Source organism: Pseudorasbora parva, chromosome 5, assembly GCF_024679245.1.
Source record: "Pseudorasbora parva isolate DD20220531a chromosome 5, ASM2467924v1, whole genome shotgun sequence".
In the NCBI taxonomy this organism is placed as follows: domain Eukaryota; kingdom Metazoa; phylum Chordata; class Actinopteri; order Cypriniformes; family Gobionidae; genus Pseudorasbora; species Pseudorasbora parva.
The window spans coordinates 25,947,219-25,969,377 of NC_090176.1; the positions used below are offsets into that span (position 1 = coordinate 25,947,219).

A 22,159-nucleotide genomic window follows, 5' to 3' on the forward strand; every position below is an offset into this window, starting at 1 on the left:
TTAACCCGTAACCTAACCGCATTCCTAAACCTACCTATTTGTGTATTATAAAAATCAGGATATAACAGGCAGATACGACTACACCCACAATTTATTTGAAAAGTACAAATATTCCAAGTGTTTCGAGGCCAAATGATTAATTTGTGTGACGAAATCCCCAAAAGCGAGTCCATCTGCCGAAGATTATGAACACATTTCAAAAATTGCTGCCCGCAGAAACATTACATCAGCTTTGACAGCATTTGCTGCCGTATGTCTCGTGACCAATGGCATCCTTACGTCAGCTTTGATTGTAAAATGCATTAGGCTGCAACATTGACTTCCACCACTGACTTCCACTGTATGGACACTGCCACTGTATGGTCACTGGGAGTTTGTTAAAAAGGTGGACAAAATCAAAAATGTCTTCTGTGAAACAAAAATGAACGTAACTTCCAGCCAAACAGGGCTTAAAGCGGAGGGCAGTGACTGAGGAGAACAGGCATCTGTGATGATTACTGCAAGGAAATGTATCAAATTTACAACAAGAAACTGGCCGGCATACATTTAGAGTGACTAAGCCCACCCATTGGTCTGTGACTAAGTCCATTATACAAAATGAAAAGCATAGACATGGAACATGCTGTAATGAGGTGGATGACAAATCACTGAAACATTCTTGAGTTTTTCCATTTACTTCTATTTTCTTCTTTCCATTTGCATACACAGATTTGTCACAACTATGAGTGGATAAGTTTTGCAGTTCTGCTTTTAACGAGTCAGGAGAAAAACAAAACCCATTGTCAAAGGTCACCAATTACTAATATATATATATATATTTAAAAATATATATATTTTTAAATATATTTTAAATAATATTTTCATGAACTTTAACCCAATTGCTGAACTATAATCAAAAGTCAACTTAGCATTTGAGTGTGTCGTATCATCCCTGTAAAGTGATTCAGAGTCACCCATGCACCAGATCTCAGGAAGAATAATGAACCACACTGTTGTTGTCATCCTTAATATTTCTCAACATTCATTATGACTAAATAAACCTAACTGTGTTTGACTGGCCAAACAAGCCGCCTTCAAAGCGTCCTGTGAAACGAGGCACATTGCAGAACTCAGGGCTGAATTAAGCTCTCATCTCTAAACAGGTTCATCTGCAGAAAGAATCCACAGAGATGTTGAGGACTCAATATTCAGATAGTAAACCCAACCGTAATGTATTTTGCATGCTAACACAATATTACTCATACTGAAGAGTTGGTTGGGGATTCAAACAAACTCCTAATCCTTTAGTAACTTTGGTTCTCGACTCTGGTTAAAAAAGATTACACTCTAGCAACCACCAAGTAAACCTAACAATAAAGACTCTTGCAAAAAACAAACAACCCCTTAGCAACTACCCAAAACAATCTAGCAACCATCCAGAACACCCCAGAACACGCTAGTAACCACCAAGAACAGAAACTACCCAGAACACTTAAGCACTAAGAACAGCTTAGCAACCAACTACAGCACACTAGCAACTATCCAGAACACTATAGTAACCACCAAAGAAAACCTAAAAGTCACCAAGAACACTCTGATAACCGCCAAGAACCCCTTAGCAACCAACTAGAACACCCTAGCAAACACCCAAAACACTATAGTAACCACCAAGAATTCATTAGCAACCACCCAGAATACTCAACAACCCAAAATGTACTAGCAACCACTCAGATCAAGCTAAAACTACCTAGAACACTCTAGTAACCACCAATAACACCTTAGCAACTAACTAGAACAACATAAAAAATACCCAGAACACTCTAGTAACCACCAAGGAAAACCTAAAAGCCACCCAGAACACTCTAGTAACCTACAGGAACACCTTAGCAACCAACTAGAGCACCCTAAAACTACCCAGAACACGCTAGTAACCTCCAAAAACACCATAGCAGCCCCCTAGAACACCCTAAAAACCACCCAGAACACTCTAGTGACGTCCGAGAGCACCTTAGCAACAAACTAGAACACCATAGCAACCACCCAAAACACTATAGTTACCACCAGCGAGTAAAACCTAGCAACCATCCAGAATACTAAATGACGTGCAACAAAACATTGTAATGCATTCGTCTTGTTATAATATCCTATATGATGGCCATATAGCAGTATTTATATACACTTACAGTGTAGTATATGGATCAAAGATGTGATTGAAGCAACCCCACTGCTTTATCGATTGAGTGTCAGGATGGTTGGATGTTGAGGTGTGTGTGTGTGTGTGTGTGTGTGTGTGTGTGTGTGTGTGTGTGTGTGTGTGTGTGTTTGGATCTGGCCCCCGGAGGCAGGTTCCCTAGAAACCTGGCATATAAAACAATTTCAGAGTGTATTCCGAAATGCACTTTGAGAACAAGCCCCAACTCTGATCCTGTGAACTCTCTGTTTCTCTCTCGTAAAAACGAAGCACTGAGAATGTACAGTATGAACCACTTGTCTTTGTTCTTGCATGTCACACACTGTCAGCGTCCACAGGCCTTTGATGATGTGTGACAGCAAGCTGTGCTGGTCTGAATGTCAGCCAGATGTGGGTAAGAGGATGAGCATGAGGAGCAGATGTCCTCTCTCATCACTCATCAGCTACTGCTTGATAATGGCCACCTCAGGTCACATCAGCCATGACCAGACAACTGCGCTTTCAGAAGGCTGTCACCAATGCTCTGGGTTTACACTCGATATTCAGACTCCCTATTAGCCAGACAAATCGCGCACTGCAAAAGAAATAAATAAATAAATATATTCTTTCTTTTTTTTAATTATAATTTGGCATAAGATATTGCTTTATTACTGTCATAATACTTGATTTAGAAGAATATATTTTTAATTATATTGATATTAAAAATATAAATACATTTATATTTTTCCACATTTTTTATTTCATTCATTTTTTATATATAGTTATATATTTTTACTCATATACATTGGCACCTTTTCTAAAATGAAATCTCATAGTTGGGTTTATGATTAAAATGTTTGAAATATATAAATATAATATATATAATACTTTTTTAGTATTTTATACCCTATAAAAAGGTAAAAGGTTCTAAAGTCAATGCCTGCGTCTCAATCAGCTCCCTAGTTCAGTAGTCAGGGCACTGATCAAGACATAAGTCAATGGGCTGACTCCCTGATCAGTGCCCCGACTACTGAACTAGGGAGCAGATTGAGACGCGCCCAATGTTAATTCAGCTCGTCACAAATGATTCTCTCTCCCGTCAATAATATTATTATTATTATTTACAAGCTAGTAATTTTTGGCTTGACTACTTAGTTGATTTCTAGATTGTACTATGGTAGTTAAACAGCGAGTTATGTTGGCTATAGTTGTGCAGGAAACGCACTCCTGATTGGTTATATAGACTGCGCCCGAAAACCTAGGCCTTTCTAAGGCAGTGTAACAGTTTAATGATCTACAGCAAAATAGGGAGAACTTTGGTGACAACTAAGCACATATATAATTACTACATTAGTCATTTCTCGCTAGAAATTACATCAGAAGGGGAAAATGTTGGCATAAAAGGTACATTTGCACACAAATTGACCAGCAAATGCAACTTTCGGACGCCATCTTTTTTTTCCAGCTCAACTGTCACAGAATGGAACGCACAGGATTGTGGGATACCAAAGGCAGCGAAGGATACATGTATGCTGCCTTCAAAACTCAATCAGAAGGTCTCTTAGGAGACAGGAAATGAGGCAAACAATAGATTCGGACGTGCCTTGATGCCTTCTGACCTTGAAATGGGTCCTCTATAGACAGCCATTTTCAGGTTCCGGACATAGCCATAGAGTATGTTTTAGTTATGATAATTGAATAATTTGTTGTAATCACAGATTGTAGCAAGTCTAATACCCACCCACACAATGCTCTCACTGACACAAACTAAGATCTTGATGCCGTCTATAAACTGCAAGATCCTGTTTGTTTGGTCTCTATAATGGTGGAGAGGCACTGAATGGGAGACGCATATAAAAACACAAAGAGGGACAAACTAATTTGTGCAGCGAGCAATGAAGCGACCCAGTGATGGGTTTAATTGATTTAATGAAGTCATCAGCTCAGTGCATCCATTGCTATAGCACCTGTCACTGTCGAACATGCCGTTACGTTAACAACGAATGGAGGCATGGGAGGATTTAAAGATGCTGTTTTGTGGAGATAGGAAAACAAGCTGAGACAATCTTATGTCTCTAGAAATGTTTGTGTTGCAATGTCATTAAGAAAAGAGACTCAAGGAAACACTCTGAGGGGGGAAATGCCATGTTGACTGAGATAAACAGGACAAAACCACATTTTACCACAGGTCCAAATGTTTTGTCATTAGCCGTGTGATAAGAGCAGATGGCTTGTCTTGTAGTTTCTCCTCTCGTACAGAAACTTCTGCAAGGGGCATTAATGGGAAATGTCATATTGACTGTGGCATTTCTCCAATTCCCCCCCCCCCCCCCCCCCGATTCCATTATTAATACTGAGCAGCGCAGGTGAGTGTGTGAGCTGTCGTCAGATAAGAGCATTAAGAGTTTTTAGATTGAATGGAGGATATATTTATCTTGCCTATGACTAACACAATGTGTTGTTTAAAAAAAGATTAACTTTCTCGGCAACATCGGACACAATATTGCTTAAACTAGCCTTATGCTTTCCAATAATACCAAAAGATTGCTCTTTGTCTGTGTGAAATTACATTTTCACTTTTGTGTCCTTGGTACACTAACATTTCTTCTGTAATATGACGTTTTTATTGTAATACGACGAGTACGTTTTGTGGAAACTTAAATCTATTAGGTTATGTAGCCTATAGTATTTTGTAGCTTAAAGTACAAATGTCAACGAGAAGAACAAAGAGTTTTATCCATGCTCCACAAATACTTTGTGTAACTCTCCCTGCAAAATTGTTAGTGATGCTGTTGCCTCGACAATATTTGTGCCAGCCATCCCAAGCGTCTGCCGCCAGAGCGGCCTCCCTCGCCGGGTGCCGCATAAAATTATATGCTTGAAAATCCCAGTGCATTTGTACCGTATGTCTCCGCATTACTAATTCATCTGCTCTCTGTGTAGCTGTCACTGTTATTTGTCTGACAGGGATGCAAAATGATTTATTGAAGACATATTTGAGTAATCCCACAATGAAGGATGGCAATAATGATACTAGAAACCAAAACAACATAACTTGGGAAAAGCCAAATATCCCCATTGTCAGAGACTGTTGGATATACAGGCTTGCAAACTGATCAAAATGATATGTTTCCACTGACATGCCATTTACTACAGTGTCTTGAAGTAGGGTTGCTAAGCAATGGGCTTTTTGCTACTGTCCTGTTTGGTGTTGTACTCCATCAGAAAGCATGCTAATTAGCTGCTGTTCAGGCACGATTGTGCTGTTTCACAAGTCCACAAGGCTCACATTATGAGAAAACACCTGCCTGTAGGAGAAACAGAATTTAACAGCTTATTGCTAGATTTAGCTGTCGGGGAAGATTTCACTTCATATACACTGACAGTCAAAAGTTTCTACAAGTTTTAAGTTCAAGTAATGATATTACTGTTTAGCAGAGTGGGCCTATCCTACTTCAACTGCACTGAAAAAAAGTGTGTTTCATTTATATGATTTAGGCCCCATCCTTGGAACGTGTAAAAATGTATCTATTAGCATTTCGTCCACACAAGTTTTAGGAGCCTGAAACCAATATTTTTTTTTTAAACCGGCTCCCAGAGTGGATAAATCTAAAAACCGATATCCTTGCATTTTCGTGCGTACAGCCAATCCGTATATTATGTGAAGCGTAATTATAGTTTAAGCTAAAATAAATTAGGCTATTTTTTTTACTTTAATGGTTCACATTCACATTTAATCTACAGTCCCTGACAAAAGTCTTGTCGCTTATCTATTTTCTAGAAATACCTGATATTAACCTGACTTTTAATTAATTCATTGGTGTTAGAAATAGCTCATATGAAAAGCTAAAACCCTCCCAAATTATGTTTAATGCACTGAAATAAATAATTTTCACAGAAAAAATATTTATCATTTAATCAAGACAGAAAGACCCTATACAGAAATTGAACAAATTTACTGCAAATACAAAAATATGTCAGCAAATTAAGTTGTGGTGCTGTGAGATCCAAATGTAATATCTTGTATGACTTCCATGAGCTTGAAGGACTGCATCCATGCGGTTTAGCAAGGATTCATACAATTTATTGATGAAGTCATCAGGAATAGCTAAGAAAGCAGTCTTGCATGCCTCCCAGAGTTCATCAATATTCTTTGGTTTCGTCTTCCATGCGTCCTCTTTCATCCTACCCCACATATGCTCAATGGTGTTCATGTCTGGTGACTGGGCTGGCCAATCCTGGAGCATCTTGATCTTCTTCGCCTTGAGGAACTTTGATGTGGAGATGGAAGTATGCGATGGAGCACCGTCCTGCTGCAGAATTTGGCCTCTTTTATGGTTGGGAATAAGAGGTAGCTAAGATTTCTTGGTATTTTAGAATATTGATGTTGCCTTCCACCCTGCAGATCTCTCACACACCCCCATACTGGATGTAACCCCAGACCATGATTTTTCCGCCACCAAACTTCACTGTTTTCTGGGTGAATCTCGGACCCATTCGGGCACCAGTAGGTCTCCTGCAATATTTGCGGCGACTGTGGTGTAATTCAACAGAAGATTCATCTGAAAAATCCACCTTCTGCCACTTTTCCTGTGTCCATCCTTGTAGCAGGCTGTGGGCCTTGGCAAATGCCACACGGTTTTTCAATTGTCTTTTGTTTAGTGCTGTCTTCTGGGCACTGATTCGACCATGGAGGCCATTTCGAGACAGAATCTTACAAACTGTTCTGGTTGACACAGGGACTTCAGGTGACCAGGTCTCGTGGAGCTCTGCTGCAGTGGAAAATGGGCTGGCCTTGGATTTTCGAGCCAACAAACGGTCCTCTCGAGCAGTTGTCTTGCGGGGTCTGCCTGACCTGGGCTTGTCAAAAACTTGTCTCCAGTCTCTTCAAATCTTTTTTTTATCCTCTGTTTTTTGACGCTGAGACACATTGAAGGTGTCTGCCACATCAGCAGTGGATCTGGTCTTCAGCCTCTTGATAATCAAAACTTTAGTCTCAGGGTGAATCTTAGGCATGTTTGCAGAGGTCTAGTTGCAGTTGATGTGAAGGTCTAGTGTACTGGGGTTCTTTTTATACACACTTGAGACCTAATTGATCCATTATTAGTCACAGGTGAAGCTCATATGACAAGGCGACAACACTTATGTCTTTGCAAAAATTGACTCAATGGGCTTTACCAAGCTGTGAATATTAGAATACTTTTTGAAAGTTTAGTTTTTCACTGAAACATTATCACAAAAGCTGGTGGGATTAAAATGAGCCATTTCTTGTAAAAAAAATCTTGATTAGAAATATATTTCAGCGGCACTTTAGGTCAATTTGTACACAAGCGACAAGACTTTTGTCAGGGACTGTAGTAGATTGCACATTTTAGAGAGTTAAATTAAGCAAAAGCAAATAAACCAAGTTTAGAAGAGAATTGTGTCGCGTAAATTGCAAATAATATGATGTAAATTAGACAATATGTGTTTTCAGTGTGAATAAAATGTGTGAATTATTAGGGAAAATATTACAGAATGCGCACGAGCTAAAGGTTTTACATTACAAATGCTGTATTTTGCATGCCAGGCCAGTAGTTGGTGAGGCCACTTTATAAAAAAACACACACATATTAGACTGAACATATGATAGACATGTGCATGACATCACCGTTTTCACAAATTTTAGTTTTTTAGTTTACACGGAGATGGTATTGTTTTCAAAAATTTGCACTTTGAAAGCCATTTTCAAAATGTATGCTTTCAGGACCCCAAAACGCTGTCGGCCAAATGCATTAATGGCCAAATGCATAAAAGCTTTCTGCTTTAGTTGTTTAAATTAGTAATTGAAAATTTATATTTTATTAAATTAAGTAATTAATTTGGTTTTAAATGTAATTTAAGATTAAATTAAATCAAATTAAATTAAACAGTCCCCCTCAGTGAGAAAGCTAAATGCAACTGTGACAAGGAAAAAAATACCCATAAGATATTAAAGAAATCTTGGGAAGGGCCGAGACAATAGCAAGTGCATCTGAAGAGCAAGGTTGTTAACACATTAATTGTTCACAGAATCGTCAGTAAGACAAAGCTGATGCTTTGACCTGCATGCACACAGCAGTGAAGTTGGCAATGATTCATGATGACCTTATAATAGTCTGTCCTTGCAGCATTTTAAAAGGGTTGGAAACTGTTTTGTCAGCAAAGAAATCCAACTTGTTTGGTCTGAGCTCAAATTAAAACACCTGGTCTGTGCTTAAAAACACAAATAAAAATCAAACGTAATTACATTTTACATCCATTCATCAATATTTCCATTATGAAGCCGTCAAAAAGGACAAGTGCTGAAGTTTGAAATTTTCATAAAATCGATATTTTATTCTTACAGGCAAACGCTGTTCAAAAACAAGTACATACACTAATGCCACCGCCAGTGGAAAGCTCAACAATACCCTGAATAACACTGCGGTATAAGTGACGGGCAAACTAAATGGCTCTTGCAAGTCAGACTGAGATTTATTAATTTGTGACTGACATTTTAATATGTTGCACAAGGCCTCAAAATACCATTAATTTTACTCCCACTAATTTATTATACAGCAACTACCATGAGAGAACAAAGAGTGACCAAAGATGAAGAGATAGGAGCTCCCATTTATTAGCACAAACGCATTACTCTGCTTGTGTTCAAGGGCTGAGAAGCCTGGTCCAATGACAGCACCCATGTTCTGTGAATTTAGCCAGCGAATCCACATTATTCAGTGTTAAGAGCCATTTGGAAATAAATAGGCCAAATTTGCAAGTGCAAGTTAGTAGTTTAACACACTGTTCCCCCACCGAACATATCGGTCAGACCTGCGAATAACAATTTCACTAGATCCTTTGAATGATTATTGTAACAAGTTCGATGAGGTAAGGAAGGAAGAGGACACGGGGGTCGGCAGGACTGTTGATACTTTTTATTATTCTCTTAAACACAAACGTGCACACTTCCTTGTGTGTCTTATTCTCATAGATCGCTCAGTCTCTATAACACTTCCGGGTCACGCACTTCCGGCTTCCGGTATTCTCTGGGTCTCGTATCAACAGTCCGACTCTCTCTCTCCTCGGTCTCCGGTTCCGCTGGTGTTTTATCCCGTCTCCGCGCTCATTACTAGAACAAGAGACAGGTGTTATTAATCTGCGTCCAACCCACTCACTTACCGCTCGTCCCGCGGCCCTCTCTCCCGCTGCAGACCTCGCTGAACCACGCCCCCCTTGCCACATACCCCCACCGCCCGACTCAGGCCGGGGAGCCGTCCGGCCTGCAGCCCCCCCCCCCCCCCCCCCCCCCCCCATTTCTGGAGAGGAAATCGGCCACAGCCATCTGAGCACCCGGCCTGTGGACCACCTTGAACTTAAACGGCTGAAGAGCCAGATACCAACGGGTGATCCGCGCGTTGGTATCCTTCATGCGGTGGAGCCATTGGAGAGGAGCGTGGTCCGAACAGAGAGTGAACTCCCGCCCCAGGAGGTAATAGCGGAGGGTGAGAACGGCCCATCTGATGGCCAAACACTCCTTTTCTATGGTGCTGTACTTAGCTTCTCTCTTGGAGAGCTTACGGCTAATGTACAGCACCGGCCGCTCTCCCCCCTCCACCTCCTGGGCCAGGACTGCGCCCAGCCCCCTGTCCGACGCGTCAGTCTGCAACAAGAAAGGGAGAGAAAAGTCAGGGGAGTGTAACAGCGGCCCGCCACATAGGGCAGCCTTTACTTGGGTAAAAGCCTGTTGACACGGCTCCGTCCACTGGACCGTATCTGGTAGCCCCTTTCTAGTAAGATCAGTCAAAGGGCTGGTGAGGTCCGAATAATTTGGTATAAACCGTCTATAATATCCCGCCAGCCCCAAGAACTGTCTTACCTCCTTTTTGGTCTTGGGCCTCGGACAGGTTGCAATTGCGGCAGTCTTATCAATTTGGGGACGCACCTGCCCATGACCCAAGTGGAAGCCCAGATACCTTACTTCCACCCGCCCAATCGCACACTTCTTCGGATTGGCCGTGAGCCCCGCTCTCCTCAGCGACCTCAGGACCGCCCTCACATGCTGCATATGCCGCTGCCAGTCGTGACTATAAATCACTATGTCATCTAGGTACGCAGCAGCATATGCAGCATGGGGACGCAAAATCCTATCCATGAGTCGCTGGAAGGTCGCGGGCGCCCCGAACAAGCCGAACGGAAGCGTGACAAATTGGTGTAATCCGAACGGCGTGGTGAAAGCTGTTTTTTCTTTGGACAATGGAGACAAGGGGATCTGCCAATAGCCCTTTGTTAAGTCCAGTGTCGAATAAAATCGAGCCGAGCCTAACCGATCAAGCAATTCGTCAACCCGTGGCATTGGATACGCGTCGAACTTCGACACAGCGTTCACCTTGCGGTAGTCCACACAGAACCTGACCGAGCCGTCCGTCTTGGGGACCAAGACTATCGGGCTCGCCCAGTCACTGTTGGACTCCTCGATTACTCCCATGTCGAGCATTGCGCCTAATTCGTCCTGAACTACTTTTTTCTTGTGTTCAGGCAAGCGATACGGCCGGCTGCGAACTACCACGCCCGGCTCGGTCTCGATATGGTGCTGAATCAAGTCGGTACGTCCCGGTAGGGGCGAGAACACGTCAGCGAACTCCGCTTGCAACTTCGATAAATCAGCGAGTTGTAACGGTGAGAGGTGGTCTCCCCCAGGGGCCAGCGCGACTGATTGCGCCTTAATGCTCGCCTCTGGCCCGAGATCATCCTCTCCCCCGATCACCGTTGCCAACAACACCGATTCCACCTCATTCCATTTTTTCAGCAGATTGAGGTGGTATATTTGACGTGCCCCGTTCCTATCGGATCGTATCACTTCATAATCGAGCTCTCCTATCTGTCGTGCGACCTCAAACGGCCCCTGCCACTTCGACATTAATTTTGAGCTCGAGGTTGGGAGTAGAACGAGCACTTTCTCTCCCGGTGTGAATTTGCGCAGTTTAGTACCCCTGTTATATGACCGGCTCTGGCGGTCCTGGGCTTGCAACAAATTCTCCCTAGATAGCCGCCCCAATGTGTGGAGTTTTGTTCGCAAGTCCATGACGTACTGAATTTCGTTTTTGGCCAACGACGGCCCCTCCTCCCAAGTTTCTCGTAGGACGTCCAGCACCCCCCGTGGCTGACGCCCGTAGAGAAGCTCGAAGGGGGAAAACCCCGTGGAGGCTTGCGGGACCTCGCGCACAGCAAATAAGAGGGGTTCTAACCACCGATCCCAATTCTTGGCGTCTTCTTGTACGAATTTACGGATCATGGATTTAAGAGTGCGATTAAATCGTTCGACCAACCCGTCTGTTTGTGGGTGATAGACGCTGGTTCGAATGGATTTAATGCCCAATAATCCATACAATTCGCTTAACGTGCGTGACATAAACGCCGTGCCTTGATCAGTGAGGATTTCTTTCGGAATCCCCACCCGGGAGATTAAACGAAACAGTGCGTCCGCAACACTCTTCGCCGAGATGTTGCGGAGAGCCACTGCTTCCGGGTATCGTGTTGCGTAGTCCACGATAACTAGCGCAAAACGATGCCCGCGTGCGGATCGTTCTAATGGCCCGATGAGGTCCATCGCAATTCTCTCGAAGGGGACCTGCATTAATGGAAGGGGGCGCAATGGCGCTTTTGGGGCGGCCAGTGGGTTCACCAACTGACATTCAGGACAAGACGCGCACCACCTGCGCACATTGTCATAAATGCCTGGCCAAAAGAATCGGGTCATTAAACGATTCAGCGTGGCCGCCTGTCCCAGGTGGCCCGCCATCGGGTTAGAATGAGCCGCCTGAAAAAGCATTTCCCGGCGGCTCTTTGGTACTAACAATTGGGTTGTATCCATTTTTGTCTGAGCGTCTTGGGTCACTCGATACAACCTATCTTTAATTATGGCAAAATACGGATACGTGACGGGCAATGCGGGTTGGAGGGACTGACCGTCGATCGTGCGGACCTGCTGAAACGCATGTTTTAGCGTCTCGTCTTGAGACTGCTCCAGAGGGAAGTCATCGCGGTCCGAGAGAATCAGTCTCTCAACCCCGCTCGGTTCCTCTGAAGCCGCTCCCAAGGGCCCCGTATCAGCCTCGCCAACCTGCACTCGCACCGCCCCGTTCCTAACCTTGTTTTCCCAAGCGGCATCCGCGCACAACGACCCCAATAACGCCGAAAAGGCGGGCCAATTCGTCCCCAGAATTAGCGGATGCCGGAGGTGGGGACTAACCGCCACCTCAACACTATGCTTTTCTCCCCTAAACTGTATCGTGACTGGGACAATCGGATATTCCACCACATCCCCGTGCACACACCGCACCTTAACCACGCGGCTTGTATCCAACGCCCCAGGCTGAATCAGGCTTTGATGGATCGAGGTTTGGTTACATCCTGAATCCACCAAGGCCTGATATGTACCCCCCTTGATACTTACAGGAATTTGGTACTCTCCTGCTTGATCGGGGGTGGTCCGCTGGACGTCCGGGATCCGGATCATTGTTCCGATGTCCATCATCGGACATCGGTCCACAAAATGATCCGGATCACCGCACCGCCAGCAGGCCAGCCCAGGCCTACCCGCCGCCCCGGCGGCGGGGAGTGGGTTGGAGGCTGAGCGCGGATAGGGGGCGGAACCGGATCCATAGTCACTAGCCGTCCCCAGCGGCCCCGCCCCCCTGGGCGGGACCCGCGAACTCCCAGACGGTCCAGGGCCCATCCCACCCCGGCCTCTGGGGGAAACGCGAGGCGGGCCTGGAGGGCGGGACCTGGGGAGAGGGACAGGTCGAGAGAGAGAGAGAGAAGGGGGAGAGAGAGAGGGAGAAGTTAGTGGGGGTGCGCCGACCCCCGGGCACGCCACCAGGTGGTCCTCCGCCAAATTGATGGCCGTCTCCAGCGACGTGGGCCGGTGGCACTGGACCCACTCGGCGGTCTTCCTGGGGAGCCGAGTGATGAACTGCTCCAGCACCACCAGATCGACGACATGGTCCACGTCGCTGCCGCCGGCCAGCAGCCATCTGCGGCACTCGTCCCGGAGCTGTTGGGCCAAGGCGAAGGGTCGACCGGACTCGCCCCACTCCAGGGAGCGGAAACGCTGGCGGTGTTGTTCTGGGGTCCGGCCGACCCGCTGAAGAATGGCCCGCTTCAGGTCATCGTAGTCCAGGAGGTTCGCAACCGGTAGATGTTGCGCGGCCGCCTGGGCTTCGCCGGATAGCAGTGGAATGAGGCGCACCGGCCACTGTGCCCGGGGCCATCCGCAGGCCTCCGCGGCTTTTTGAAAGAGGTCCACGAAGGCCTCGGGGTCGTCCTCCGGCCCCATCTTTTGTAGGGGCACGTGCACCGGTGCGCTGGCCCGCCCAGCTCCGGAACTGCTCGCGGTCCTCTTGCTGGCCTTGGACTATGGCCGCGAAGCGGCGCTCCTGTTCAGTCCGAAGGTCCAGCAACGCCGTGTGATGTTCCTGGTGGAGGGCCGCGAGCGAGGTGATGATCTCCGCAAATGGCGAGGCGGAGGGCGTTGTCATGGCGGCGGCTCTGTCCTGCTTCCTTCCCGGGTTTCGGCACCAGTGTAACAAGTTCGATGAGGTAAGGAAGGAAGAGGACACGGGGGTCGGCAGGACTGTTGATACTTTTTATTATTCTCTTAAACACAAACGTGCACACTTCCTTGTGTGTCTTATTCTCATAGATCGCTCAGTCTCTATAACACTTCCGGGTCACGCACTTCCGGCTTCCGGTATTCTCTGGGTCTCGTATCAACAGTCCGACTCTCTCTCTCCTCGGTCTCCGGTTCCGCTGGTGTTTTATCCCGTCTCCGCGCTCATTACTAGAACAAGAGACAGGTGTTATTAATCTGCGTCCAACCCACTCACTTACCGCTCGTCCCGCGGCCCTCTCTCCCGCTGCAGACCTCGCTGAACCACGCCCCCCTTGCCACAATTATATAAAACTCTGTGCCTTTCTTACAGGCCAGGTTAATTTACATAGTTAATGTGCAGTATGTTATAGACCACTACACTGTAAAAAAAAAAAAAAAAAAATATGGGTTTTTGTTGGTTTTAACTTAAAAAAGTAAGTAACCTGGTTGCCTTAAAATTTTAAGTTTATTGAAATTAAAAATTTGAGTTGATACAATGAAGGAAATTTGTTTAATAAATAGAAACTCAAAATATTATTGTATCTGAACCACATCAAAAAAATGATAAATCATGAAAATAGCACTATTTGGCTGTGTCATCACAAATAAAACACACACAATTACCAATAATTTTTTACAGTGTACAGTAACACTAAACTCTCATAAAACATGGCTATATAATATAGACTGACATATTTTTACGGCTATTTTGCGAAGATTGCAGGATCAGCTGACGTGATTCACTCGCATTCATTTACACATAAAGAGAGAGGAAAAAGAAGAGCACATTTATAGGAAAAGAAGGAAGAGGATTAAAAAAGAAAGAGGAAGAACCAGAGTTTAGATGTGCTCAGTACAGTATGTCTTTTAAGGAAAGGCCCTGTAGCTCCTTGTCCCCGTAACACCCCTGGATGTTCCTGGAGCTCAGTGGCCGATTAGTATCTTATCCTTCCCATCATCCCCTGAGAGGAACAAACATCCCTAAAAGCATCCATTCTTCTGGGAAGACTTTCCACTTGGATGTTGCGGGGGGAAATATATGATTCTTTGTCTGGGCTTAATTTAATTGTGGTTCCAGTAAATGTACATTTCTTTTTACACGCAGCAAGAAATAAAGATAGCAGGTTAGGGTGTTGGCAGGATGTGCAGGGAATACAAGACTGATTGCTGTTAAGGCTAATTTTTCTTTGAGTAAACCGACATACTGACCAATCCTCTTTTTTCTCAGCCCTATAAGCACAAGATCAACAAAACCCAACATGACAGAACTCCCCTACATTTCTACATTCCAGATTATTAAACACTAACAAGCCCATTTTATCATATTACTCGGAAAACATTAAAAAGCATACCATTTTAACATTCACTCTCTTTCGGACTCGTGCAAAACATGTTAAGAAATGTAAATCCCCTGCCCAGTTAATGCTACACATTAGCACATTGATAATTATACTGTACAGAAAATAATTAAATGGATGGATGTTAAAATGATTGGATGTTCAGAAAGCAGAGCAGAAAGAAAAAATACAGTATAAAAAATGTGCCTGCAAATTTAATTGAGAGAGTTTTGTTACACAGCATGGGAATATTTCTTTAACTCCCTCACATTTTTTGCCATTTAGAAATAGATAGATAGAACAAGGGCATGTCGGCACTAACACTATGTATACTCCGTTGAAACCAGCAAAGTTTTTCCACTGTTGCTCTACAGAGTTTTTGTTTTGTGTGTTTTCACTTTACTAGCAAGCTGTGTCTCAAGGGATGTTAGACTGTCTTTGCAGAAGATTTAAGAAATACACCCATTTGTACAAGGGTTTGGTGAGCAAAACGGGTACACGAGTGTTTGGTGGCAAATGAAGGAAACCCTTTCAAAATGTAGCTGGAGATGGAAAGTGAGATTTTACTGGCAGAGAGAATGCAAAATGAAGCAGGGAAGAAAGATAAGTGATAATGACCTGTGTTAATGTGTAGATGCAGGTGTGAAGAGGAGTGTGTGAAAGAGCTTTTTTTAGACTTTCTGTAAATATGCTGTGGAGACAGCAGAACATTATGCAATAGATTTTGCAAAGGCTTTTGCATATATTACTGCGTTATGCTCTTGAAATTTCAGTTAGAAAACAACGATTCCTCTATGTAAATCAGAATTCAGTCACGAGCACTTTTGGCTTTTTTTATCCAAACAAATAATATAGTAATGCATCAAATATTGTGCTAAACTGGGACCAGTATTGCAAATTATCTGTAAATTCTATTACGGATCTGCCTGGAGGAAATCAAGCAAGTATGACAGAGGAATGTGGAGTGCAAAGAAAATAGGTAAGAAAGAAATTTATGGGTGAAATCATAGGAAGAGAGAGAGAGAGAATGAAGGAAGCAAGGCAGTATGTGAGTGAAAAACTGAAAAGAGATCAAGGCCTTGAGAAAAGATGAGAGAGAATGAGCTTTGATTTCACGCTCGCATGCATGTGCTGTCTTTGGAGATAGAGACAAACAGAGTACAGTGCCAGGAGAGGTAGGTGACTTTCTCAGAATACTACCATCCAACATCATATATCTGAATTGCTGCATGTGGGAATTTCTTTTTACATTAAAGGGCACCTATTATGCCCACTTTTACAAGATGTAATGTAAGTCTCAGGTGTCCCAAGAGTGTCTGTGAAGTTTCAGATCAAAATCCCTAACAGATCATTTAATATACTATTTTGAAAATGATCATTTTTGGGTTTGGTGTCTCCTTTAAATGCAAATGAGCTGCGGCTCCCCACCCCAGAGGGCGGAGCCTTCACAGCTCATGAACATGCAAATGAAAACTGAAACATGATGCAAAAGAAAAAAAAACTCGAAACGATACATGGCCAAACTGAATGGCCCAGTGGATAAAGAGTCTAAGGCATCTGCTATCAGGGTCTAATTGGACTATAATAATTTATGGAAGGCTGAATCCACCACAGAGTAAAAAGAGAAATTGTGGGATAAAGTTTAAGATTAAAAAAATAAATAAAGTTACATTGCTTTAAAGTCACAATTATGAGAAATAGTCACCACTGCCATAAAGTCACATTGCAAGATATAGGCCTGGTTTTACAAACAGTGCTTCGATAAGCCAGGATTAGGCCATAGTAAAAATTAGGATATTTAAGTAGCTTTTATGAACAGGCCTTGAGACAAAACAATGGCACTGGCATATTAAGATATGTCAGTCCAAGTTACTTTCAGTAAAAACAGCTCAAACATGCATTTTAGACTGGGATTAAGTTGTCTGTGAAACCGGAGGATAAAGTGAAATTTAATGTTGTATTTGTGAGTCAAATTTCATCCAACAAGAAACAGACGAAATTGTGATATGTAAATGACGAGAAATAAAGTTATATTTGTGAGCAAAACTCAGATTGCGATATACAAAGAGAGGTATACAGTTGCAAAATCACAAACAAATATGAGTCATAGTCACATTGAAAGATATTAGGTCATATTGTGAAATACAAAGTCGCAATTATGAGAAATAAAGTGTTATTTGCGAGATATAAATGTACATTGTGATATAGTCGCATTGTGAGATATAAAGCCACAATTATGAGAATAAATAAAGTCACAATTGGGAGAAGGTCAAAAAACAAGAAACAGCTTAAAAATCCCAATTGCTGGGGCAAACAAAGTTGTATTGGTTGTTTTTAATTGTATAAGTTGTATTAAAGGGATCCCATGGTGTTGAGACTTGTATGGCTTAATATAACATAAATGATGTCTCTTACTGAATTATGTGGTAGAAAACCCATGAAAGATCTACGTTATTTAAAAAATCGATTTTATATTTGGACCATGGGCGGCGCCATTTTGTTTGCGTTCTAGGTTGATGACGTAGAGTGGTTGAACTCCTCAATCAGCTGGCATTACCCGTAGCTATTTTTACCACAACGCAACTCGAAAATTGTTTCAGAGTTAAACAAAACAAATGAATTGCTTTGTAATTGTACTTAAAACACACTCAAACATACATGTGCACACAAACTCACCTACACAAGTCACAAACAGATCGGCGGGCGCGCACACACACACCTAGGTCAGCGACAGACTGCTCTGTCTCAATCGCATGCATCATCAAAACATCCTGCCTCTCTTCCTCACGTTACTTTATCCCATCGTCCTACCTAGATATTTCCCTCTGCTGGTCACATTAGGCATTATAGTTAATCTACTATCAACAGTCTATCTAGGGAACAGGATGTGTTGAACAGGATATCAACACAGGGAATAGATTGAGGGTTATGTATGCGCGCGCAGTGCGTGCGTGTGTGTGTGTGTTCGCGCCGATCTGTTGGGGTGTGTGTGTGTTCACGCCGATCTGTTGGGGTGTGTGTGTGTGTGTGTGTGTGTGTGTGTTCGCGCCGATCTGTTGGGGTGTGTGTGAGTCTGTGTGAGCGAGAGAGTTTGTGTCCACATGTATGTTTGAGTGCGTGAAGTCGGACAGCTGTTTGTAAAATCGGCTTTACTCGTTATTGCGGTGGAACGTGAGACTGAATGACTGCACTCGAACATGTCCACTATGGTGTCGGACAACACTACAAATGTCCGTCCCTTCAAATAATGCCCTATTTAAGGGTATAGGGTCGATTTCAGATTCAGCCCCTGTCGTGGAGACTGAGCAGCCCAACATCTCGATTGAAACAGAGCCTGTCGTGTGCGCGCCCGCCGATCTGTTTGTGACTTGTGTAGGTGAGTTTGTGTGCACATGTATGTTTGAGTGTGTTTTAAGTACAATTACAAAGGAATTCATTGGTTTTGTTTAACTCTGAAACAATTTTCGAGTTGCGTTGTGGTAAAAATAGCTACGGGTAATGCCAGCTGATTGAGGAGTTCAACCACTCTACGTCATCAACCTAGAACGCAAACAAAATGGCGCCGCCCATGGTCCAAATATAAAATCGATTTTTAAAATAATGTAGATCTTTCATGGGTTTTCTACTACATAATTCAGTAAGAGACATCATTTATGTTATATTAAGCCATACAAGTCTCAACACCAGGGGATCCCTTTAAAGTTATGTAATGGCTTGTGAGGTATACAATATAATGTCACATTGCAAGATATATATATATATATATATATATATATATATATATCAATGGCCATAATGGTACTTTGTCAAGAAAAGGAGACATTCTAATCTGCTCATGAACTCATAATATATATGGTATATAATATAAATTCAAGGCATCTTGTTACCCACATTAAAAAAAAAAAAATGGGGGAAAAAAGATAGCCCACAGTGATGTGTGACTGAGGCTCAGTTGCAGTGTGAATAAAGGAATAGAAATCCTGCCGCAGGAGTTCTGCTATGATGGGCAATGGTTTGGGTGGTTTCAGGAGCACCTTTTTGATCATTCTAGCTGAGCCCATGAAAACGGATAGAGAGAAAGTTAGGAAGTCTGACAGATGCACTGGATAAAAAATTGAAAAACATTCAAATGGTTAGCTGAAGTTTTCTTGCATATCCAATCCTAACAATTACCAAACCAAGAGTCTGTGCGTAAACACTTTACCATTATTGATGAAAATCGGGGACACAGACAAATTCTCTAAAGATTATCTAAATTGCTTGCACCATGGGAGGCAAAGCTCTTACACTGAAGGATACATCTCTGCTCTTTCCAGAAATGCACTTATGTATACTAAGTGGAAAAGGTGGGCTCTATCCACATCCTGACATCGACACACACTTCCTCTTGCTTCAAGGCAACATGTTTATGCAGCCATAAAGCTTTATTCAAGCTTATTACCCATGGATGCTGTCAGCCCTGTTCACAATGTTCCATTAACTCAATGATAAATCCTAATTGGACATAAGATGGGTAGTTGATAAGGCTTAGCAGTCTTGTCTAAGTAGTTGTAAAGACAGTACATAAACATTCCAGTTGCAGTCAGTATACATAGATCCTAAAGCAGTGGTTCTAATTTTTTTTTTTTTTTACTCCAAGGCATCCATCTGATATGTATACCTCTTGAACATCTTAGGTGATAAAAAATAAGCTCAAAATGTGATGTCAGTTTAATGTTGCCCATCTTTATTTTTTGTGGGCTTTGTTACAGCATATTGATTCATGATTCGGATCGCGTGTCAATCAAACTGCCAAACTGTTGAAATCACGTGACATTGATGATCCGAATCATGAATCAATATGCTGATTCATAACGGTTTCGAAACTTTAGCCGCGTTTCCACTGCAGGAACTTTACCCAGGAACCAGGAACTTTGGGGTGGTTCTCGGTGTGTTTAGACCGCAGGAACCAGGGTCTAAATGAAGTTCCGGGTAAATATTTCCCCCTCCAAACAGCCCTGCTCGCGAGGTAGTAAAGTTCAGGAACTTTCAAGGGCGGGACTTGGGTGCTGAACATGCTGATTGGTTGAGCTCACGTAGCATTTTATTTCAACCAGCATTTTTAAAAGTCTTTTGCGAGATTCGTTCTGCGTTCAGTAAATATCAGTCTTGCTCTCTGTCTGATGGCGCGTGTTCGTCTCAGCCATCTCACGTTCAATGTCCATAATAGCTGATAATAATATACATTGTCATTTTAAATCTAGCTTTACAAGCTTTCTGAATATGCTAGTGCTCTTTTCTGTCGTTGTTAATTGCCTCTTTAGTAAACCTATACATAACCAGCAAAAGCAGCACAGCTTGAATCTCTTCCATACTCATTATTCATTTTTTTACAGTCTACTTTTTACCATGTAAACGACCTGACCGATTACTTTTAAGTGTGCGTCCTTACATGACGTGACGGCACGCACCGCGCTCATGTTGACAAGAGAGGAAAGTTCATTTTTCTGAGGGGTAAACTTTTTATTTCGTAAGTTATGAAGATAATGTTGGAATAATGACACAGCGTATATTGCCCCAGGCAGTTTTTACTTTAACTGCGCCTGACAGAACAATTTTTTCTGAGATGATTATTACACTTTTTTATTACAATTTTCATTTTTTTCTGAGATGATTATTACACTTTACAACAAATAAATAGCTTATATAATACTGTATTAGTCCTGGTGGCCGTTAAGAGTTGCTATGGCTGCTGGTGGAGAAAACAGTGTTGACATTTTTGATGCGGCAGACAAACTGCATCTGCATGTCACAAAATAATTGCGATTGAAAGTCATCACATGTAAACACCAGATCGGTTTAGATAACGTCTCATGGAAACAGTCCACTAAATCTTTCAATCGGAATGACAAAAAAAGTGTGCTTGTAAACGTGGCTACTGCTGCGCAAAAATTATTACTGTCCGTACTTGGAGGAGCAGTCGCGCGCATGTCACGTCACAGACAAAGGAAAAGGTGCGAGGACTCAAGTGCAGAGAAAGATAATTTATTACAAAATAAACATAAACCCAAAACAAAACCCACGAGGGGGAAAAACACACAATAGAATAATAAAATATAAACTTAAACAAACCAACAGAATCACAGGGAGAACGGGAGACGCAGACATTACACAAGGATCCAACACAGACTGACAAACACAAGGAGATTATAAAGGGAACAAACAAGGCAGATAATGAGGGAGAACAGGTGGGGCAAATTAACCAATAATCAGATAACAAGGGGGAGGGAACTGACAGGGACACGAGCACATGCTCAACATAACAAAACCCACAAGTGCACACACGACAGGACAGGCATGTGACATTACCCCCTCCTTAAGGAGCGGCTACCAGACGCTCCACTAGGGACGGGAGGGACAGACCCGGGCGGGACGGGAGGGACAGACCAGGGAGGGACGGGAGGGACAGACCAGGGAGGAACAGGAGGGACAGACCAGGGAGGGACAAGAGGGACAGACCAGGGGGGCACGGGAGGGACAGACCAGGGGGGCACGGGAGGGACAGACCAGGGGGGCACGGGAGGGACAGACAAAGAAGGTACAGACAAGGGAGGGGTAAACAAGGGAGGAACGAGGAAAACAAAAAGTTCAGGAGGCCATGGTGGCCCACAAAGTTCGAATGGCCAGGGCGGCCCACCGAGTTCGGGAGGCCCACCCAGTTCAAGCGGCCGGGGCGGCCCATAGAGTTCAGGCAGCCAGGGCAGTGCGGGTAGAGCAGGGCGCCAGGGAGGCGCGGTGAGAGCAGGGCGCCAGAGAGGCGCGGTGAGTGCAGGGGGCGCCAGGGAGGCGCGGTGAGAGCAGCACGCTTCAGTGGCGCGGTGAGAGCAGGACGCCTCAGCGGCGCACGGAGAGCAGGACGCCTCAGCGGCGCACGGAGAGCAGGGCGCCTCAGCGGCGCACGGAGAGCAGGACGCCTCAGCGGCGCACGGAGAGCAGGACGCCTCAGCGGCGCACGGAGAGCAGGACGCCTCAGCGGCGCAC

The 22,159-nt window shown here is 43.7% G+C and overlaps 1 protein-coding gene across 1 annotated transcript; it reads right to left on the reverse strand.

Annotated features, from left to right (window-relative positions):
• Nucleotides 1–9,029: 9,029 nt before the first annotated feature.
• LOC137075253 (zinc finger protein 444-like) lies at nt 9,030–13,523 on the reverse strand. The gene is made up of 2 exons (XM_067443609.1): nt 12,606–13,523; nt 9,030–9,281 (listed from the first exon to the last, which is right to left on the reverse strand). Exons 1-2 carry the CDS (start codon nt 13,485–13,487, stop codon nt 9,279–9,281), a joined length of 885 nt encoding a protein of 294 aa, XP_067299710.1. The 5' UTR covers nt 13,488–13,523; the 3' UTR covers nt 9,030–9,278.
• Nucleotides 13,524–22,159: the final 8,636 nt, after the last annotated feature.